This window comes from Dendropsophus ebraccatus, chromosome 9 (genome assembly GCF_027789765.1).
Source record: "Dendropsophus ebraccatus isolate aDenEbr1 chromosome 9, aDenEbr1.pat, whole genome shotgun sequence".
In the NCBI taxonomy this organism is placed as follows: Eukaryota; Metazoa; Chordata; class Amphibia; order Anura; family Hylidae; genus Dendropsophus; species Dendropsophus ebraccatus.
The window spans coordinates 94,334,412-94,354,411 of record NC_091462.1 but is presented as its reverse complement, the minus strand read 5'-3'; the positions used below and the strand labels follow the sequence as shown (position 1 = coordinate 94,354,411).

Genomic DNA, 20,000 nt, shown 5'->3' with positions numbered 1-20,000 from the left:
GTTTGTTTGTTTTAGTTTTAGCTAAACTTTTGGAGTACTTATTGTCCTACATTCTCCCAGTGGTGTTAATTGATCCTTAAATGTATTGAATAGGACCTGACAAACACAATATCTATCTCCTATCTATCTATCTATCTATCTATCTATCTATCTATCTATCATCTCTTCTATCTATCTATCTATCTATCTATCTATCTATCTCCTATCTATCATCTCTTCTATCTATCTATCTCCTATCTATCATCTCTTCTATCTATCTATCTATCTATCTCCTATCTATCATCTCTTCTATCTATCTATCTCCTATCTATCTATCTATCTATCTATCTCCTATCTATCATCTCTTCTATCTATCTATCTATCTATCTATCTATCTATCTATATATCTCCTATTTATCTATCTATCTATCTATCTCCTATCTATATATCTCCTATTTATTTATCTATCTATCTATCTATCTATCTATCTACTATCTATCTATCTATCTATCTATCTATCTATCTATCTATCTATCTCCTATCATCTCTTCTATCTCCTATCTATCTATCTCCTATCTATCTATCTATCTATCTATCTATCTATCTTCTATCTATCTATCTATCTATCTATCTATCTATCTATCTATCTATCATCTCTTCTATCTACCTACCTACCTCTCTCTCTCATCTATAATTTTTTTTATCCATCTATCAATCAGTCTATCTCCTATCTATCTATCTATCTATCTATCTATCTATCTATCATCTCTTCTTTCTTTCTATCTATCTACTATCTATCTATCTATTATCTGTCAATCAATCAATCTATCTATCAATCATCTATCTATCTATCTATTCATTCTCCTCCCTCCCCCTTCAGTAGACACCATATAATTACACTTCTATCAACCAATTATAAATAATAATAATAATAATAATAATAATAATAATAATAATAATAATAAACAATACCAAATGAACAATCCCCGAACAATATAAAAAAACACACCAAAAACGCCATATAATACAAAAAAAAGCTCCAATAATAATGGCACGAGTACAATACGTCTATTTGCAGAACTGCAACTGGAATCTCGGATTTTACGATGTGATTGTGACTTTTACGATCTTTTTAAGCGCATAAAAGTCCTGATCCAATTATTACCACCGATGTTTAAAAAAAACCAGCCGCAAAACTTGTAAAAAAAAAAATCTACACGGATAAGTACAACATTACAAACACGGTGGTAAATGATATCTGTAATTTTATACGAGGGGGCTCTAGCAGTAATACGAGAAGAGTAACTATGTATACTATATAGGGATAGGGAGCAGGGAGAAGAGTAACTATGTATACTATATAGGGATAGGGAGCAGGGAGAAGAGTAACTATGTATACTATATAGGGATAGGGAGCAGGGAGAAGAGTAACTATGTATACTATATAAGTACAGGGAGCAGAAAGAGGGGTAATTATGTATACTATATAGGTGCAGGGAGAAGAGTAACTATGTATACTATATAGGAAGAGTAACTATGTATACTATATAGGTGCACAGAGAAGAGTAACTATGTATACTATATAGGAAGAGTAACTATGTATACTATATAGGTACAGGGAGAAGAGTAACTATGTATACTATATAGGAAGAGTAACTATGTATACTATATAGGTACAGGGAGCAGGGAGAAGGGTTATGTATACTATAATACTATATAGGTACAGGGAGCAGGGAGAAGAGTTATACATACTATATAGGTACAGGGAGAAGAGTTACTATGTATACTATATAGGTACAGGGAGAAGAGTAACTATGTATAGTATATAGGAAGAGTAACTATGTATACTATATAGAAAGAGTAACTATGTATGCTATATAGGTACAGGGAGCAGGGAGAAGGGTTATGTATACTATAATACTATATAGGTACAGGGAGCAGGGAGAAGAGTTATACATACTATATAGGTACAGGGAGAAGAGTTACTATGTATACTATATAGGTACAGGGAGAAGAGTAACTATGTATAGTATATAGGAAGAGTAACTATGTATACTATATAGAAAGAGTAACTATGTATGCTATATAGGTACAGGGAGCAGGGAGAAGAGTAACTATGTATACTATATAGGTACAGGGGAAGAGTAACTATGTATACTATATAGGTACAGGGAGAAAAGTACTATGTATACTATATAGGTACAGGGAACAGGGAGAAGAGTACTATGTATAGGAGAAGATAAGAGAAGAGTTTGTAGCATAAACACTGCTAAATAAATTAGAACTAAAAATAATAATAAAAAAACAACATGTGCATGGGATTCAATACAGCATAATACTTATTGACTATTTGTATTTTAATGCTGAGCAAAAAATCCTTTCTCCTAAATTCTACTTTTTATTGCCAAATAATTGGAACTTTCAAGGTTTTATTTTACATAAATTAATTCTAAATTAGTAAAAAAAAAATAAAAAAAAAAAATAAAATAAAAAAAAAAATATATATATATATAGTCGATTAGTCGATACTTCCAAATTTGGACACCCTCCCTCCCTCCTCCCCCCCTTCCCCTATCCCCCTTGAAAGTTTATTTAGAGCCTGCTGCCTTCCCCCATCCTATAAACCTTTTGTGTTAATTCCAGGCGGTTGCTGCCATTGAGAATTACCTCATTATGGAATTAAAGGGGAAAGTGAGGTCCAGGCTTCACTTAACAATCTCAGAACAAATTGGATGAAAAGGTTTGAAACCAGAAGAGGTCAGAAGGGGGAGAGGGTGCATTTTGTAAATATCCCTTGAAACAAAGCTAATGCTTTAATAATACAGCGCTGCACTCTTCTTTCTTATAAACTCCACACCTCCAGGGTCTTCATTACACCCTGGCCTCCTGCCTTTTACCTTTAAGCACATTCACAGGGGGGTCCCTGGTAGTGAAACCACTACATAATTCTGTGTTTATGGAAACTATAATAAGCGAATTATATCTAATCACTTATATTAGCTGCATTATATATATATATATATATATAGTTTATTATACTTTTACACTGTACTTTATATTTACATAGGGAGCTGAGTTTTAATTTCAAAATTATTATAACATATTTATAGAAAGAAAAAAAAACAATATAATATAAACCAAACTACACATAATAAAGCAAATAAATACAGGAACTATTGAACTCTATGAGTGATAAAAGTTTTTTTTTTTATTATTTTGTTTCCTATAGAAATATAACCGGTATAGTTTTGCCACGATGATTATTTTAATTCCCCTTCGTGTTTTGCCATAAACATGGAGGTATAAATAATTCATTAGATGTAATAATTCAAAGGCAAAGACATCTGTACAACATGGTAGATAATATCGCTGAGTTCATTTCAAGCACATTACACAAAGGGGATATGGATATGCAAATAGAGCAGGGAAAATGCGCCTAATTAAAACGCAATTAAAGCGACAATTCGGGCCTTATTTAGACAGGGGTGCGACTTTTTGCCTTTTTTTGTGGAAATCATTGCAAGTAGTAGTGTATGGATAGAAGAGTTTTTTTTTTGTTTTTTTTTTTTACCTGAACCCTAGATTCCACCAGGTCCAGCCTCAGTGCCAGGGCTTCTCTCATGAACACATCCGGGTAGTGGCTTTCATTGAAGGCTTTCTCCAACTCTTCCAGCTGCCATCCAGTAAAATTGGTCCTGGTTCTCCTCCTTTTGCACCCTGGACTCTCCTTATCTGGGTCACTGGAGTCTACAGGAAAACAGGTGGATGTCAGATCAGGCAATGATGCATTGTGTGTTTATATACAGAATATACACTGTACACCATATACAGAATATACACTGTATCCAGTATAGGCTGCAAAGATAAATAACGAGCTGCCTGACTCAGCGATCAAAGCCATTTTATGACCCTTCCCACGTTTGGGGAAGTGAATTTGCAAAATAGGAAAAGGTCCCCCCTGCTGAGCAATGCCTTTTACATCACTGGCTGTGTCCCCTTCCCACACATTGTCATCACCCCCAGATCTGTCACCTTATGGGACCCCAAGAGAGGGAGAGAGTATATAAAAAAAGTTATGAACTGTGCAAAATGTAGAATGTAATAAAAGTAAAAGCCATAAAGACAATTGAAGAAGCATGATGGTGACTTGTTGGGATTGTTTGTATTCAGCCCTGACACATGGACACGTGTGTGTGTGTGATGCACCCCATAAAACGTCACTCTCCCATTTGTTTGGAGGGTTTTCTACTAGTGGGGTGTGAATGGAGGGTGTTAAAGGGCTTAAAGGGCTGGATGGTCAGTGGACACAGAAGCCTGGGTGTTTTTGCAGCAGCAGCTTTTGATCCTGGGTGTCACCTACCGCTGTGGACATATGTATTATGGATTTGTGGTATAGCACTGTATGTATATATATATATATATATATATATATATATATGGCTGTGTTGTGTTTTATCCATATGCAATCGTTTATTATGTGTATAGTCTATTATATTATATTCCACAAGAAGCCAGCGATGTGCGTTATACACTTAACCCATAGCACACAATGATTTCAGGGCTAACCTAAGGACTAGCTCCCCAATACTGTGTAATATATATATATATATATATATATATATATATATATATGTATATATATATAGTATAGGATATGCATTGTATAAAGATAATTTAACTCCAACCCCTAGTTATTGTCTCTCCTGTGCATTATAACAATATATAAGCACTATCACTCAGTTTCTTCATGCATCCCTCCCAGTTCTGTGCATTATATACAGGTATATATTTTTTTTGTAATCATATATATATATATATATATATATATATATATATATATATATATATATATATATATATAGTTATATCAGCATTGTCTTCCAGTGCATTATAAGCCGATAACCAACCATTGGCGCCCGGGTATTTCCACCATTGTATTACTATATATTATTTTCAGATATCTAAACTCCCAGTTATTGCTTCAGGGATGTCCCTCTAGGACTGGGCATTGTATACAGGTATATAGCTAATAGTACTCGGTTATTCCAGGCATTATACATGGCTAGATTATTGTAGGTTTGTGCTCCTATCACTATACATTATACACATGTATATAAGGAGTCAGTGATTCCAGGCTTGGGCCCCCAGTGTTGTGTATTATACAGATAAGTTCCCTCTGTACTGTGTATTATACAGAAATAAGTCCTAGCAACCTTTAATGTATGGTGCATTATACACATATATAAGTGATAGCCCCCTATTATATCAGACCCCCCAGTACTGTGTATTATATTCATATATAAGTAAAGAACCATGTTACTGCAGGCTTCTTCCTAAAAGCACCGTGCAGTATACATATATATAAGTGGTAGCCCCCTGTTATTGTGCAGTATACATATATATAAGTGGTAGCCCCCTGTTATTGTGCAGTATACATATATATAAGTGGTAGCCCCCTGTTATTGTGCAGTATACATATATATATAAGTGGTAGCCCCCTGTTATTGTGCAGTATACATATATATAAGTGGTAGCCCCCTGTTATTGTGCAGTATACCTATATATAAGTGGTAGCCCCCTGTTATTGTGCAGTATACATATATATAAGTGGTAGCCCCCTGTTATTGTGCAGTATACATATATATAAGTGGTAGCCCCCTGTTATTGTGCAGTATACATATATATAAGTGGTAGCCCCCTGTTATTGTGCAGTATACATATATATAAGTGATAGCACCCTGTTATTTTGTATTATACATATATATATAAGTGGTAGCCCCCTGTTATCCCAGCCTTGTCCCCCCAGCATTGTGCTTTAAACCCCCATAAGAGTGATAGCCCCCTATTACATACACTCATTGCACCCAGTTATCCAGCTCTCCTTATCCACCCGGTTATCCAGGTCTCCTTATCCACCCGGTTATCCAGCTCTCCTTATCCACCCGGTTATCCAGGTCTCCTTATCCACCCGGTTATCCAGCTCTCCTTATCCACTCGGTTATTTATCCAGCTCTCCTTATTGCCCCGGTTATTTATCCAGCTCTCCTTATTGCCCCGGTTATTTATCCAGCTCTCCTTATTGCCCCGGTTATTTATCCAGCTCTCCTTATTGCCCCGGTTATTTATCCAGCTCTCCTTATTGCCCCGGTTATTTATCCAGCTCTCCTTATTGCCCCGGTTATTTATCCAGCTCTCCTTATTGCCCCGGTTATTTATCCAGCTCTCCTTATTGCCCCGGTTAGTCCCGCTTTTTGCCCCGTAGTCCCTCTTCTCACCTGATAACTTGTATTGCTGACTGTCTCCATTCATCCCACATCCAGAGGGGATCAGGGGGGTCGGGTTGACGACAGATGCCGAGCAGGAGCCATTGAGTAATCCGTCTATGGAGAAGGGCACGGCGGCTGCGGACTGCAGCTGGTGACTGGCTAACTCATACACATGGTGGTGGCCGAGGGGGTACGGGAAGCCCACCATGCCACTCATCGAGCCTCCAAACTGGGCATGAGGATGCTCCAGGAGCCGGCTGTCCATCATCTCCCTGGATAGAGCTGCCACAGCTGACGGGCTGCTGCTGCTGCTGCTGCTGCTGGGACCCTAGTAAGCATGCAGTGACCAGTGAGGAGGGGACATGCCACCAGCACACCAGCACCATTACTTTATCAACATCAACCTTCCAATAATTAGCTCAGGCTTGGGGAATTTGGGACCAATAAGAAACCTTAATCGGTTGTGACGTCAGAGACGTGGCTTTGCAGGAAACGTTTTCCATATCGATTGCTAATTATACCTGACATCCACCTCAATAAACAATATCAGGGCTGTCACAACAAGACAAGGGGGGCTGAGATAAGAACTACATCACAACAAGGGGGAGGGGGATGCCAGGGATGGAGGAGAAGAACTTAATGCATCTGATTGATACCCAGCTAAATACTCCACACAGGCACACAGAACCACACACACACACACACACACACACACACACACACACACACACACACACACACACACACACACACACACACACACACACACACACACACACACACACACACACACATAGACTAGGAGGAAAAGCTTCTTCTCATCCCCTCCCTTCTTCCAAGCACTAATAGATTTCACTTTAAACATTCTCAGGCTTGTTGTAGGGATTTTTCACCAGAAATGCTTCTACTCTCTGAACCTTTAAAGTGATGTTGCTCCAATTACTGAGAGACATTGAGCAGCAAATAGACTGATCTAATAATAGGAGTATTCATCATCCCTTCTTTCCAAAGCTGTCACATTGAATTTAAAACTACAAGCCTCCTCATCTACTCAGAGCACAGGCTCAAGCTTTCCTTTTTTTCCCCTCCTCTTCTTCTTCTTCATTTCTCAATACAGTATTTAAAGATCTTATACATTAAAGCTACAAGGAGGTCTCACCTATTGATAGACCTAGCATTTAACCCCTTCCCTCCCTGCCCCCCCCCCTCCTCTCAGGCTTGGCAGCAAAGGAGTTAATCCAATATCCCTTCTTATTAGTTTGGAGCATGATTAATGGGTGACATTAATTTATTTCAATAAATGTGACATATATATATATATATATATATATATATATATATATATATATATATATATATTTATTATCTCCTTAATGAATTGAGACTTATTTATGGGTGGGTGTGTGTGTGTGTGTAAGGCAAAATAAAGAGAGATTATTGATAGGAGGCAATACTAGTAATAGAATAATAATTATAATAATAGTAGTATTAATAATAATAATAATAATAATAATAATAATAATTATTATTATTATTATTACTACTACTACTACTACTACTACTACTACTACTACTACTACTACTACTATTACCTCCTATCAATAATCTCACTTTATCCTTACACACACACACACACACACACACACACACACATATATATAAATAAATCTCAATTCATTAAGGAGAAAAAATAAATAAAAAAAATAAAAAATATATATATTTATTATATTATTATTATAAACAAAAATACAAAAGTAATAATAGCCAATAAAATAATAACTAAATCATATAAAAATAAAGTGCCCCCTAACAATAGCACCCCTACAGCACAGGGCACCTCCACCTTAATTCTTGTCTGTCCTTTAAAGACATGAAGGAAGTCACAGAAGTGTAAATATTTCAATTACTCAGGATGAGAGGTCTGCATTCTCCCTTTTAGGTTGAGCCTAAAATATACCCCACACTGTTCTATGTATCCAGGGAGATGAGTATATTGCTGGGCTTAAATATTCTAGCAGATCTCCCCTTATCACCAGATAACCAGAAAATACATGACCCAGAAGTGGATAGGGAGATAAGAGACACAGGGATAATACACATGATAAATAATAGATTAGAACTTTACTTTTTTCCCCATAATATTCTGAAAGGTTCAGATTGGATTTTATAGCCATTTTAAAATGCAGAATGATTTATGGTTAGGGAAAAAATAGAGGAGAAAGTGTGAGGGGATGTATGGACTATGCTATAGCTGGCATAGTATGCCTTATAAATCCATCCATACATCACATTACACACAGGCATAGTATATATATATATATATATATATATATATATATATATATATATATAGTATATATATATATATATATATATAGATATATATATATATATATATATATATATATATATATATATATATATATATCACACACACATTCATAGTGTAACGTATACATGCTCTATATATAACCGACACATACATACATGACATTACACACAGGCATAATGTATATGTACACCATATTACACACATTACATCAAACACACACCTATATATAGTACACACATACATAGTGTAAGTTATACATTGTTCTATAGATAATCCACACATACATACATACAGACATACATACATGACATTACACACAGGCATAGTGTATGCACATTATATTACACACAATACATCACACACACACACACACACACACACACACACACACACACACACAGTGTAACTTATACATTGTTCCTTAGATAACCCACACATAATATATATATATATATATATATATATATATATATTATACATTACACACATATATAGTGTGCAGTATAACTTGAACTGTTTGCCATACCGTACACATCACTTACAAATATTTATATACAGTATAACTTCTATCTTGTTCTTTACACAACACATACCAGCATATATGTATCTTAAACCTTACACACACACACTAATATAATAGATAAAATAACTTATATAGTGTGTCTTACATAACATATTGCACATACATTGAGGTGCACACACACATAAAGGCGCACACACACACACACACACACACACACACACACACACACATCAGTACAGTATACAAAGCATAACTAAGACTTTACACCACCTTCCTTACCCTATGTTGTTCTGAAATGATTATATACATAAACTATGCTATTTATTAAACAGAGCAGTGTCTTTTTATGACAGTATTATTAGGATTTTATATTTTTATTATTCTTTTTAGGCTTTTGTGCATTGGTGTGATGACTCATCCTATTATTATAAGTGGTATTGTTAGGTTTTATGATGTTAATGCTATTTTATCCAGGTGACAGAGGTTTTTGGGCTGTTTGACCGATACTTGATGATTACTATTATGATTATTATTACTTTTATGTATGTATGTATTATTATTAGATATTATTAGTAATATTAAAGTAAAGTAATGTTTATAATCGTGACAATATATTCGCGGATATTAATGGATACACTTTTTATTATTACGTAAGTTACGAATCTTTAAGATACAGATATTCTTCTTCTTCATTATTCTTATTAATAATAATAATAATAATAATAATAATAATAATATTAATAATACTAATTATTATTATTATACATTCTGGCCTGTTAGAATCCACCTTTCATTAATGACACCTATATGATTATTATTTTCTCTTTTTTAATTCTTATTATAACTACTACTATGTCCCACTCGGTTGATTATATGACATTACCAGTCAGTAATAGTGTCAGTATTATATCCAGACCTGCCTGTCCAGTCTTTAGGGTGTTGATCTACTCTAGAATTTATCAGCATTGTGTAGTAAAAAGTAGAGATAAGAAACCAGTGTTGGTATTAATTTTCAGGTCAGGGGCCAAGGGCTTCACTTTTCTCCATAATTTAATTTCTTTCTCAATAAATACTAAATGTAAACTGTGTCCTCTGCACCACATTTTGCCTGTAGCAATAAACGCCTCATTTTCTGTCGGATTTTCAGGAGAGGAATGCAGAGGAAACGTGTTTCTGAATACAGAATGGTAATCAAGTCCCAGAGAAGAAAAGGGACTTTCTCTCTCAATCTCTCTCTCTTTATAATAAAGAATTAATTCGACTTTATTTATCCCATTTTCTAGAGCTGACAGAATGTTAATTTGAGTTGAAATTTCTCTCGCCTCTCACTCCATGACCCCTTGCACCCAGATTGGCGTGTTGTAATAACCTGAATCTTTCAACAGAAGCCTCGATAATTGTTACCTTATTAGCATGCAAATTGTTTAATTAATATTATTATGAAGAAGCATATAATCCGTCCCTCACTTGACCTCGAGTCCACATAGCAACTGCCTTTGTGAATTTCAATGTGTAAATGTTTTAAATCGACTCTGTTTGAATGTAGCAAGAAGCTTTAAAAATAAGATCTCTTAAAGAGTGTGAGAGCCGCCTTGAAAGGAGGCCTTGGCTTTGATGCATCTACAAGCTCTCATATCTCTTTCTAGGCCTTTCAATCTAAACACAAGTCATGCAAGTCGTTTTATTCTTTTTTTATTATTATTTTTTTTTTGAACATCAAAATTTAATAATTGCCTCCTTGTCAATTGGTTTTTCTTTAAATGCAACCCCCTTGAATCCTGAGTGCTGTTCCAAGCAAACAGAACTCACAGCAGCTCAGTGAAAAGCAGCCCTTGACATCAAGTCCTGAGAGACACTGCATTTAAATCCCTTTTTCTGCAGCCGAGTGACATTGTCAGATGCTGCCTTTAATTAACTTGATAATAAGACGTACAAGACTCGGATTCAGCAAGCCTGCGCAAGGCAGATTCTTTCTACTTTCAGAGCAATCTGCTTGTTTTATCTCCCATACAGAGTCTTCATGGATTGTAGCAGTGCTAGCTCAGTCCCATATACACTCACAGAAAGGACAAACTTACAGATAGATGGGTTCCTATAGAGGCACAACGTAAAGCTACTAGGCCCTGATAGGAAATCTGTCATTATCACAGCTTGTTTTTGTGGTACTGGTTTCATAGGGGGCACATTTGACCCTTGAGGTTCACCTTTGTACCACCTTTAGTTACACCACTAGGTAGGGAAGTCCTGTATACACGTACAGCAATGGACATACTAGTTGGGGGTCTGGGGACAAAGATGTAGGAGGTCTAAATTTATATGATTTGTGATTATATATAATGAAGGAAACAAAGAGTTAATTGTTGACCTCTTGGATCCAAGTCTATATATACTGTAGGTATATAGCCTATGACTTCCATAATGGAATGCTATATAAACAATACTATATACAAGTTCTAATAACTAGCTGTCCTATACATCCTACGTTTTCAACCTTTGGCACATGTATCCCAGGAGGTTACATGTCATGTGTCTATAAGGTACTAGTATTGTGCCCATGCTGTGCTTATAATATGTAGTTCAGAATACAGTCTTTGCCTTAGTAAGCATTGAGAAACTTACATTAAAGTCGGGACACTAGTAATATATGGTTAAAGAAGAATAGTTATGGTGACACATACTGTACCTGTCTTCATAGTTGATAGTTTAAAGTTTCCGTAGAATGATAGTTTGCCCTATACACACTTGGGTCATAAGCAAAATTGGAAAAAAACAAACAAACAAACAAACTATAGAGTTAATAGGAAAAGCTTGTACATAGTTTTTTCTTTCGTTCCTGGTTCCTAAGTTTAAAAAAAAGTTAAAAAAAAAAAAAAAGGTAGGTGTTGTGGTGCTCTCTGTCACCCCCTGCTGAATCAAGCTCTGTGACAACTGCTTTGTACACTTTTAGGGCTCAGACGACTGGCTGTCGCTGACCTAAGAAGCTACATTACTATATTGCAGAAGTACTAACTGTAGGTAACATAGATTTTCCTACCCGTCTTTACTCGTCCATTACATTTCAACATATAATCTTATGGAAAAGTATAAAAAAGGAGACATTAGGTCACATGTATGAAGTTATGATCTGTTCTGGTATAGAATGGTGTTCACACTATCCGGCATAATAACCAAGCCACTCATACTTTTTCTGACAATTATGAAACTTTTTTCATGTCGAAAAGTGTTGGTGAATACTCAAATATGACAGAACGTCCTCAAGAACTCATTGAATCTTAATAATAATAATGCTATTATTTGTATGGCACCAACTGATTCTGGCACAATTTACATAGTTCATCAATTTTGGTCCCTGTCCCCATCAGGGCTCACAATCGAAACTCACCTCTTTGTACGTTTTTTGGGTGTGGGAGAAAACAGGAGTACCTGGAGGAAACCCATGCAAAGGCCCCATTTACACAGAGCATGAGCGATGGAATTGTCCGCCGCGGAATGCCGCCAGCCTCCATGTCATAATGACACTCTATGGGAGGCTCGCGCGCCACATCGCTCAGCACTGAAGAATGAACAACGGGGACAAACATGGAGAGAACATACAAACTCTTTGCAGATGTTGTCCTTGGTGGGATTTGAACCCAGGACTCCAGTGCTAACCACTGAGCCACCGCAAACTTGGGCAACTATATGCATGCTACACTATATTAACCCATTGCCTGCACCTACACCTTCTCTCATATTTCTGGTTTGGATATTTTCAAAGAATGTCCCCCCATGACCATAACTCCTGCTCTCCAAAGGAGCCAGAACTCCAACTGATCATAAATCCCACATGTTCTGTGGTTTAATTCACTAAACAGTTCCATTACTCAGTGGAAGAGGGAATAATAGGTGTAATGCACCTAGGACAAAAAGATATTAACGTGTTGCCCCATTGGCTAACTCCACCCATCTAGTCTGACTCCTCCCCTCTCTTATCTCTTTCTTCCTCGATGACCTGACACATGACCTCATTCAAAAGGAGTCCCGGTCCCTTATACTATACAGTTATAGTGCGGATCTTCTGTGTGCAAACAAATCAGTGGCCAGTCCTGCCAAGTAGCAATACAGAACATGTATTATCACAGGGAGGAAGGAGAAGAGAGAAGCTGAAGAGGTGCTCATACAATTGTCCCTTGGGTTGATTGTGAGTGTGGGAGGAGATGCTACAATGGTGAGTAGATGGTCCTTCCCCCTTAACCTGTGGCTGGTGAGTGCAGGCCACAGTGCCCTCTACAGTCTAAACTATTAGGTGTCAAATTCCCCTCGAATTGCCCACATATTTAAAGGGGTTATCCGGCGCTACAAATACATGGCCTCTTTCTTTAAGAGACAGCACCACTCTTGTCTCCAGTTTGGGTGGGGTTTGCAGCTTGGTTCCATTGAAGAGAATGGAGCTTAAAAGGGTTATCCAACGCTATGAAAACATGGTCACTTTTGCCCCACTCTTGTCTCCAGTTCAGGTGTCGTTTGCAATTTAGCTCCATTTACTTCATTGGAACCGAGTTTCAAACCTCACCCAATTCGGAGACAAGTGTGGTACAAAAGTGGCCATGTTTTTGTAGCGCTGGATAACCTCTTTAATTGCAAACCAAACCTTAACTGGAGACAAGAGTGGTGCTGTCTCAGGAAGAAAGTGGCCATTTTTTCCCTAAGCCTAGATAACCCCTTTAAATGCCTTACCATGTTATGAGGTCCTCCAAACACATGGCGGTAGTATTTTGGTTACAAACCAACACATGGCAAGCTAAGGCATTTATATAGTACATAAAAAAAGCCCAAAGTTGTGTTTCTTAACCTCGGTCCTGATGTCTCCCAAACAAGATTTGAGGCCTCCCCATAGACAGCTGCACTAACAATGACTTGTACAATGCTATTGAGATCCTGGAAACATGTTGGAAAGACTTCCAGGAGAGGCGTCAATAAGATTTTCGGCTTAGAATAACGGTGCCATTAAGAACCCTCCAACCTCCTGATATCTCAAATCATTCAAACCCATTTTCATATAGGGATTCTAACAATCATTAACACCGAATTGACCAAAACTCAATAGAATCCCTATACAGATGCCGAGCTCCTAGGGTTAGAAGGCCACAGTCACCACAACTAACTCACTAGCGTCCCAGCCAATTTGCGCGTGTGCTATTGATCGGCTGTAATAAATACAATGTAATTTCATTAAAAGTAGATTAAAAAGCTACAGTGCCATGTAATCCATTCCTCAGGCCTGTGTTTCCTCCATGGTGTAATGAAAAGGGGAGGGGGGTATGGAAGTTTGTATATGGAGACATCAATTATCTAATGAAGGTAGCATTTCTAGACAGCCTTTGGGAGAGTCTGGTTTGGCTGACAATCATGTTACTTGCCAAAACACTGACACCCCCGTGATATACAGTGCCAATAAAAGGGCCGCTATCCGGCTGAATGTAATTATACAGAGTTTGGATCACAAACACTCAATTAGTTGACATGTAAAATATATTTTTCTACTAGGCTGAACATTTAGCCCTATACTGAGCTTATCAAGGGTTAAGTCATGGTTCGGTTTACAAGCTTATTATGGCTATGTATAATTTTATAGCTACATGCGAAGATCTATACGTTACATAGAAGATCGAGCTGTAAAGTATATTTTATTCATGTATACAATTATAATTTATCTATAGCTATGCTAACTATCTGAAGGTTCCAGAAAGGGAGATATATATAGGAAAAAGTAGTAATTATTTGCATTAGGTTATCATATTGTAGATTTATTACCCTCACTAAATATATACGTCATAGTCGGCCACTTCTTACAGGGGATTACATTCAACTATACAGAGGGTGGGGGAGATTTATCAAACATGGTGTAACTGGAAACTGGCCCAGTTGCCCCTAGCAACCAATCAGATTCCACCTTTCATTCCTCACAGACTCTTTGGAAAATGAAAGGTGGAATCTGATTGGTTGCTAGGGGCAACTGAGCCAGTTTCACTTTACACCATGTTTGATAAATCTCCCCCAATGTGGATAGAATAGAATAGACAATAAAGTTTGCTATGCTTTTGAGGCTATGTTCACATGACGGGATTTTTGTTGAAGGTCGTAAAAACAAAAGACGTCCGTTATTTGCTGATGATCGTGATCATTATAGACAGCTGTCAATAGCAAATACTGAACGTCTTTTTGGCGGATGATGGATGCAAAATACAGTTGTATGAAAATAGCCCAAAGGGGTTGTCCAGGCTTAGAAAAGCATGGCTGCTTTCTTCCAGAAACAGCACCTGTCTTGTTCTCAGTTTGGTTGTGGGTTTTGCAGCTCAGTTCCATTGAAGTGAATAAAGCTGAATTGTAATAATGCACACAACGGACACGGGTGGCACTGTTTTTGCAAGAAAGTAGCTGTGCTTTTTCTAATCCTAGATATCCCCCCTTAAAAAACAATAATTTTGCCGCACTGAAGTGAATGGAGCTGAGCTAATATAGGCTAGCAGGGAATTTGTTTCGTGAGCTTGGCAAATTTTGGGTCAAATTTGTTAATATTCGCCAATCGAATCCTAAAGTGTCGCTGTCGTTATAACTTTCAAAATCTAAATCAACAGTAGATTTGATATAAAGCGAGTTTGCAATATAGATTTATTATTTTTATGTTGTTATCATGCTGTAAAACAAAGCTGAACTTACCAGAAATCCAGGTTCAGTCTCCTGCAGGCAGATTTTCTGACTTGTGCTGGTTAAAAAAACAGACTAAGCACAGGAATTCCGGCCAGTACAGAGAGTCACGGTTCAATGTGTCCATCAATCACATGACCGCTCAGATGGCCTGGGATACACAGGACTTCCTGTTTTCTGGCTGTTTCCTGTTTTTTTTTAGAACAAACAGACAGAAAACAGGAAGTGGTGTGTTTTCCATGATAACTGAAAAAAAAGAAAAGAATGTAAACTTGCGTTATATCACATCTACTGTTGATTTAGATTTGGAAAGTTATAACGACAGGTACACTTTAACAAATTTTAATAAAACAGCCAAAACTATAGTAGCTACAGTACTGGGACTATTACAGAAGGGAGAACTTGTTAACACATGTTCTTGTACAAGTGTCAAAAATTGGAAAATCACAATTTTAAAAAGATGTCAATCAGCCAATCTAATGAAACCCAACTTGTATAACACAGTAGGAGTGGAGTGCGAGCACTGATTATGTAAGGTACACGCTCCATTCACTGACCCCAGTAAATTGGTACAGCTCAATACGAGTTTACAGGAGTTTATAGTGCCCAGTGAATTCCTATAGGCACCCAGTTACTTGGTAAACAGGACACTTGGTTGGCAGCTACAACAAACCATCATCCACAATCAGCTCTCCCCTCTTGTCCTCTCTGTCCCTATATTACTGTGTTAGGGCCCTATTCCGCGGGACGATTATCGTTCGGATAATCGTTAAAGGGAACCTGTCACCCCCCGTGCCGGGGTGACAGGCTCCCGACCCCCCCGCTACAGCCTCCTATACTAACCTGATCCCGCCGGGTCCCGCTTCTGGATCCGGTTGGGTCACGGAGATCTCAGCCGCTGCAGCCCGGAGCGCGCGCTGAGAGATGAGTCCAACGCTCATAGAGAATGACGGAGCGCTGGACTCACCAGTCATTCTCTATGAGCGTTGGACTCATCTCTCAGCGCGCGCGCCGTGCTGCAGCGGCTGAGATCTCCATGACCCGGCGGGATCAGGTGAGTATAGGGGGCTGTAGCGGGGGGTCGGGAGCCTGTCACAGGGGGGTGACAGGTTCCCTTTAAATCGTTCGGAACAAAGCGATAATTGTTCGGTTGAATAGCAGTTAACGATTAAACGACGAACGAGAAATCGTTGATCGCTTAGTAAGACCTGGACCTATTTTTATCGTTGCTCATTTGCAAAATTTTTGCATGAAATAAGACGGCATTCGGTCGTTCGCAGTAGCAACGAACGCAAAAGTGACAACCACAAGAACAATCATAAGCAATGATCATCGTTCTGTGTAAATGGGTGAACGATTTCAGGTCGTTTGCAATATCGGTCATTTCAGATCGTTTATCATTAACAATTATGCGAATGATAATTGTTCCATGGAATAGGGCCCTTAGTCTCTCCCTGCTCTGCTGTAACTGCCTGCTGCCATCCTGCTCTCTCCTCTACACACAGCTGACTGGCCGCCTCCATTACCGAACCACCTTATATAGAGGTGGGAGGGGCTGACATCACAGAGGGGCCTGCAGCTGATTGGATGGTAGCTAGGTATTATGGTTAATCCCTTTCTCCCGCCCAGTGACGCTCCAGACAGCATGTGCTGCCACTATTTTGTTTGGGGTTTTTTGCGAATTTCCTTAACAAATTCCTTTGCAGAATAAAGCAAATTGATGGCACGTTTCAAATTTTGATTCACCAGATCTGTAGTTCTCACAATGGGAAAAAGTCTATTGGTAATGATAAACACAAATAATGTTTGTGATCATAACATGATGCCAGTTCAGAAAGATGCTCCTGTTTTGGGAACATGGCCATACAATACACAACTTGTAGGCATGGGTGACGCTTTTTGGAAAAGGCAGCCATGTTTTTGTAATCCCCGACAACCCCTCTAAAAATCTATTTCATTGATGCCTTTATATTTCTATTTAACATTGTAAACATGTTTTTAAATCTAAGACAGATCAACGTTCTCCATGTGCTATATCACCCATAATTTACTATTGAGGCCCTGCATTTCTTGGAAAATGTGTATTCCGAGGAGGGGATTTGTAGATTCTACAGTATAGATACCTGTATTAAGCCAGCGGAGACTTAGGGAGAGGAATTGCATGGAGAGATGAAAGCTACGCTACACAACTATCCTGTATAGCAAGTAAGCTGTGCCTAATTCTATAAGTAACATATAGTCTACAAAACTTATTGTACTTCTCATACTCTTATTTGTTCTTGTAAAACCTTTGCTAATAGGATACAGTCAAGTAGACATGTCAGGAGAAGATGACATTGAGGTATCCCAGCTCCTATAATGGGGGTCAGATCACTTCTCCACTCAAATGCTGCTTGTTCAGAAGGATCTTGGACCCTTACAACCTTCTAATGCCGGACAGGATTATGACCATCCATCAATAGCGTAATTTGGTGGGGGCAGAGGGAGCGGCCGCTACCGGGCCCACACAGGCAGGGGGCCCGCTGAAGATTTGTCTAGTTAATGCTGTCCGCAAAAGATATTGCTTTTGCAGACATACCTAACAAATGTCTTTTGGCTGTAGGTGACCCCTGGCCAGCAACCAGTGCTCCTGGGGGGCCCACACGACTACCGAATGTTGTGTCTGACCATTTAGCTGCATGTGTTTGTATGCGAGGAGAACATACAGTTGAATGCAGCAGGGTGATTGACAAGGCGAGGAGAGCATTGGCTCTCCACCCTGCCAATCACTGTTGTGGCCACAAGAGGCCGTTCCCTCCTTTAGAGCTGTGGGACATGAGTGATGTCACTAGTGCACTGAAGACACAAAAATCTGTGTGTGAGCTTTTCTCTCTGTCTCCCCCCCTCTCCTGAGATGGCTGAAGTAAACAAGTCTCTGACTGGCTTTAACTGCAACTTTGTAGCTTATTTGTAATGCTGGGAGGGTAATGGTGTGTTTACACAGGCAGATTTATCTGACAGATTTTTGAAGCCAAAGCCAGGCACAGACCATAAACAGGGAACGGGTCATAAAGGAAAGACTGAGATTTCTCCTCTTTTCAAATACATTCCTGGTTTTGGCTTCCAAAATCTGTCAGATAAATCTGCCTGTGTAAACGCAGCATTATTCTGAGGTCAGGTTGCTAATGAGAAGGGGGAGACAGAGAGAAAACCTCACACACAGATTTTTGTGTCTTCAGCAGAAAACAGCAACTCAGAACTGAAGGAAGGAGACTGAAAAATCCTGAAAAATTCCAAAATGGCAGATCGCATTTTCAGCAGACAGCAAAAATGTTTAAGGGGCATTCCATTCAAACATAACTTTTCATATGTTGCTGCCCATGGTGAGACTATCAATTCCTTCCATACTTATCTATTCAGTCTTCTTTCCCCACTATTGAGCTGCTGCAGTATGGAAGGAATTGTTAGTCTCACCATGGGCAGTAACATATCAAAAGTGATGTTTAAGTGCAATACCCCTTTAAATTTACATTCGTCAACCAGAATGGACATTTTCAGCCAGAAAATTACATTTTTTTATGTAAAACCTATTTTTAAAGAAATTTTAGTGGCTTTTTTTCGGATTTTCCATTTTACTATCTATATTATAAAATAAAATCTTTCATTTTTTATTCTTACCACTAAACCAAAAGCCAAACGAAGACTTCCTGTGTGATGATAAGGAGGATGCTGCTGGAAAGTGGTTCTTAAAGAGACTCTGTCAGTAGGTTAATGGTGTTCTATCTCGGGGTAGCATAAACTAATGACAGAGAAGCTAAACAGAACGATGGATCACTTACAATTCATTGTTCTGTGCAGCTGATTCGAAGATATCCTCCTTTAGGCTATGCTCAAAAACATACTTTTGATTAAAAGAACGGCAATTTACACAGTGGCCGTTCTTTTCATAATGCAATGATTTGCATTGAAGCAAACAATGCAAACAACTGCCCTTTTTTTTTTACACACAATATATTGAACAATGACCGTTGTTTGCTACAGCCATCAAAATAATGATCATGTCAGTTATTTCCGCCCATTGTCTATAGACTATAATGCAGTTTTCATTTAGAACAATGGGCATTGTTGAATACTCAAAACAACGGACGAGTGCCAAATAATGGCCATTGTTTATACATTGTGTGAACATAGCCTAATAGCAAGTACAAAAACTAGTCCTCTCCATTATGTGTGT

The 20,000-nt window shown here is 38.1% G+C and overlaps 1 protein-coding gene across 1 annotated transcript in view; it reads right to left on the bottom strand.

Moving 5' to 3' along the window:
* Window positions 1–20,000, bottom strand: part of UNCX (UNC homeobox) — a 54,562-nt gene that overhangs the window by 1,224 nt on the left and 33,338 nt on the right. The window contains exons 2-3 of the mRNA XM_069982037.1: window positions 6,255–6,573; window positions 3,551–3,726 (exon numbers count right to left, since the gene is read on the bottom strand). Coding sequence (XP_069838138.1) covers window positions 3,551–3,726; window positions 6,255–6,573 — 495 coding nt within the window. The remainder of the gene's footprint in view (window positions 1–3,550; window positions 3,727–6,254; window positions 6,574–20,000) is intronic.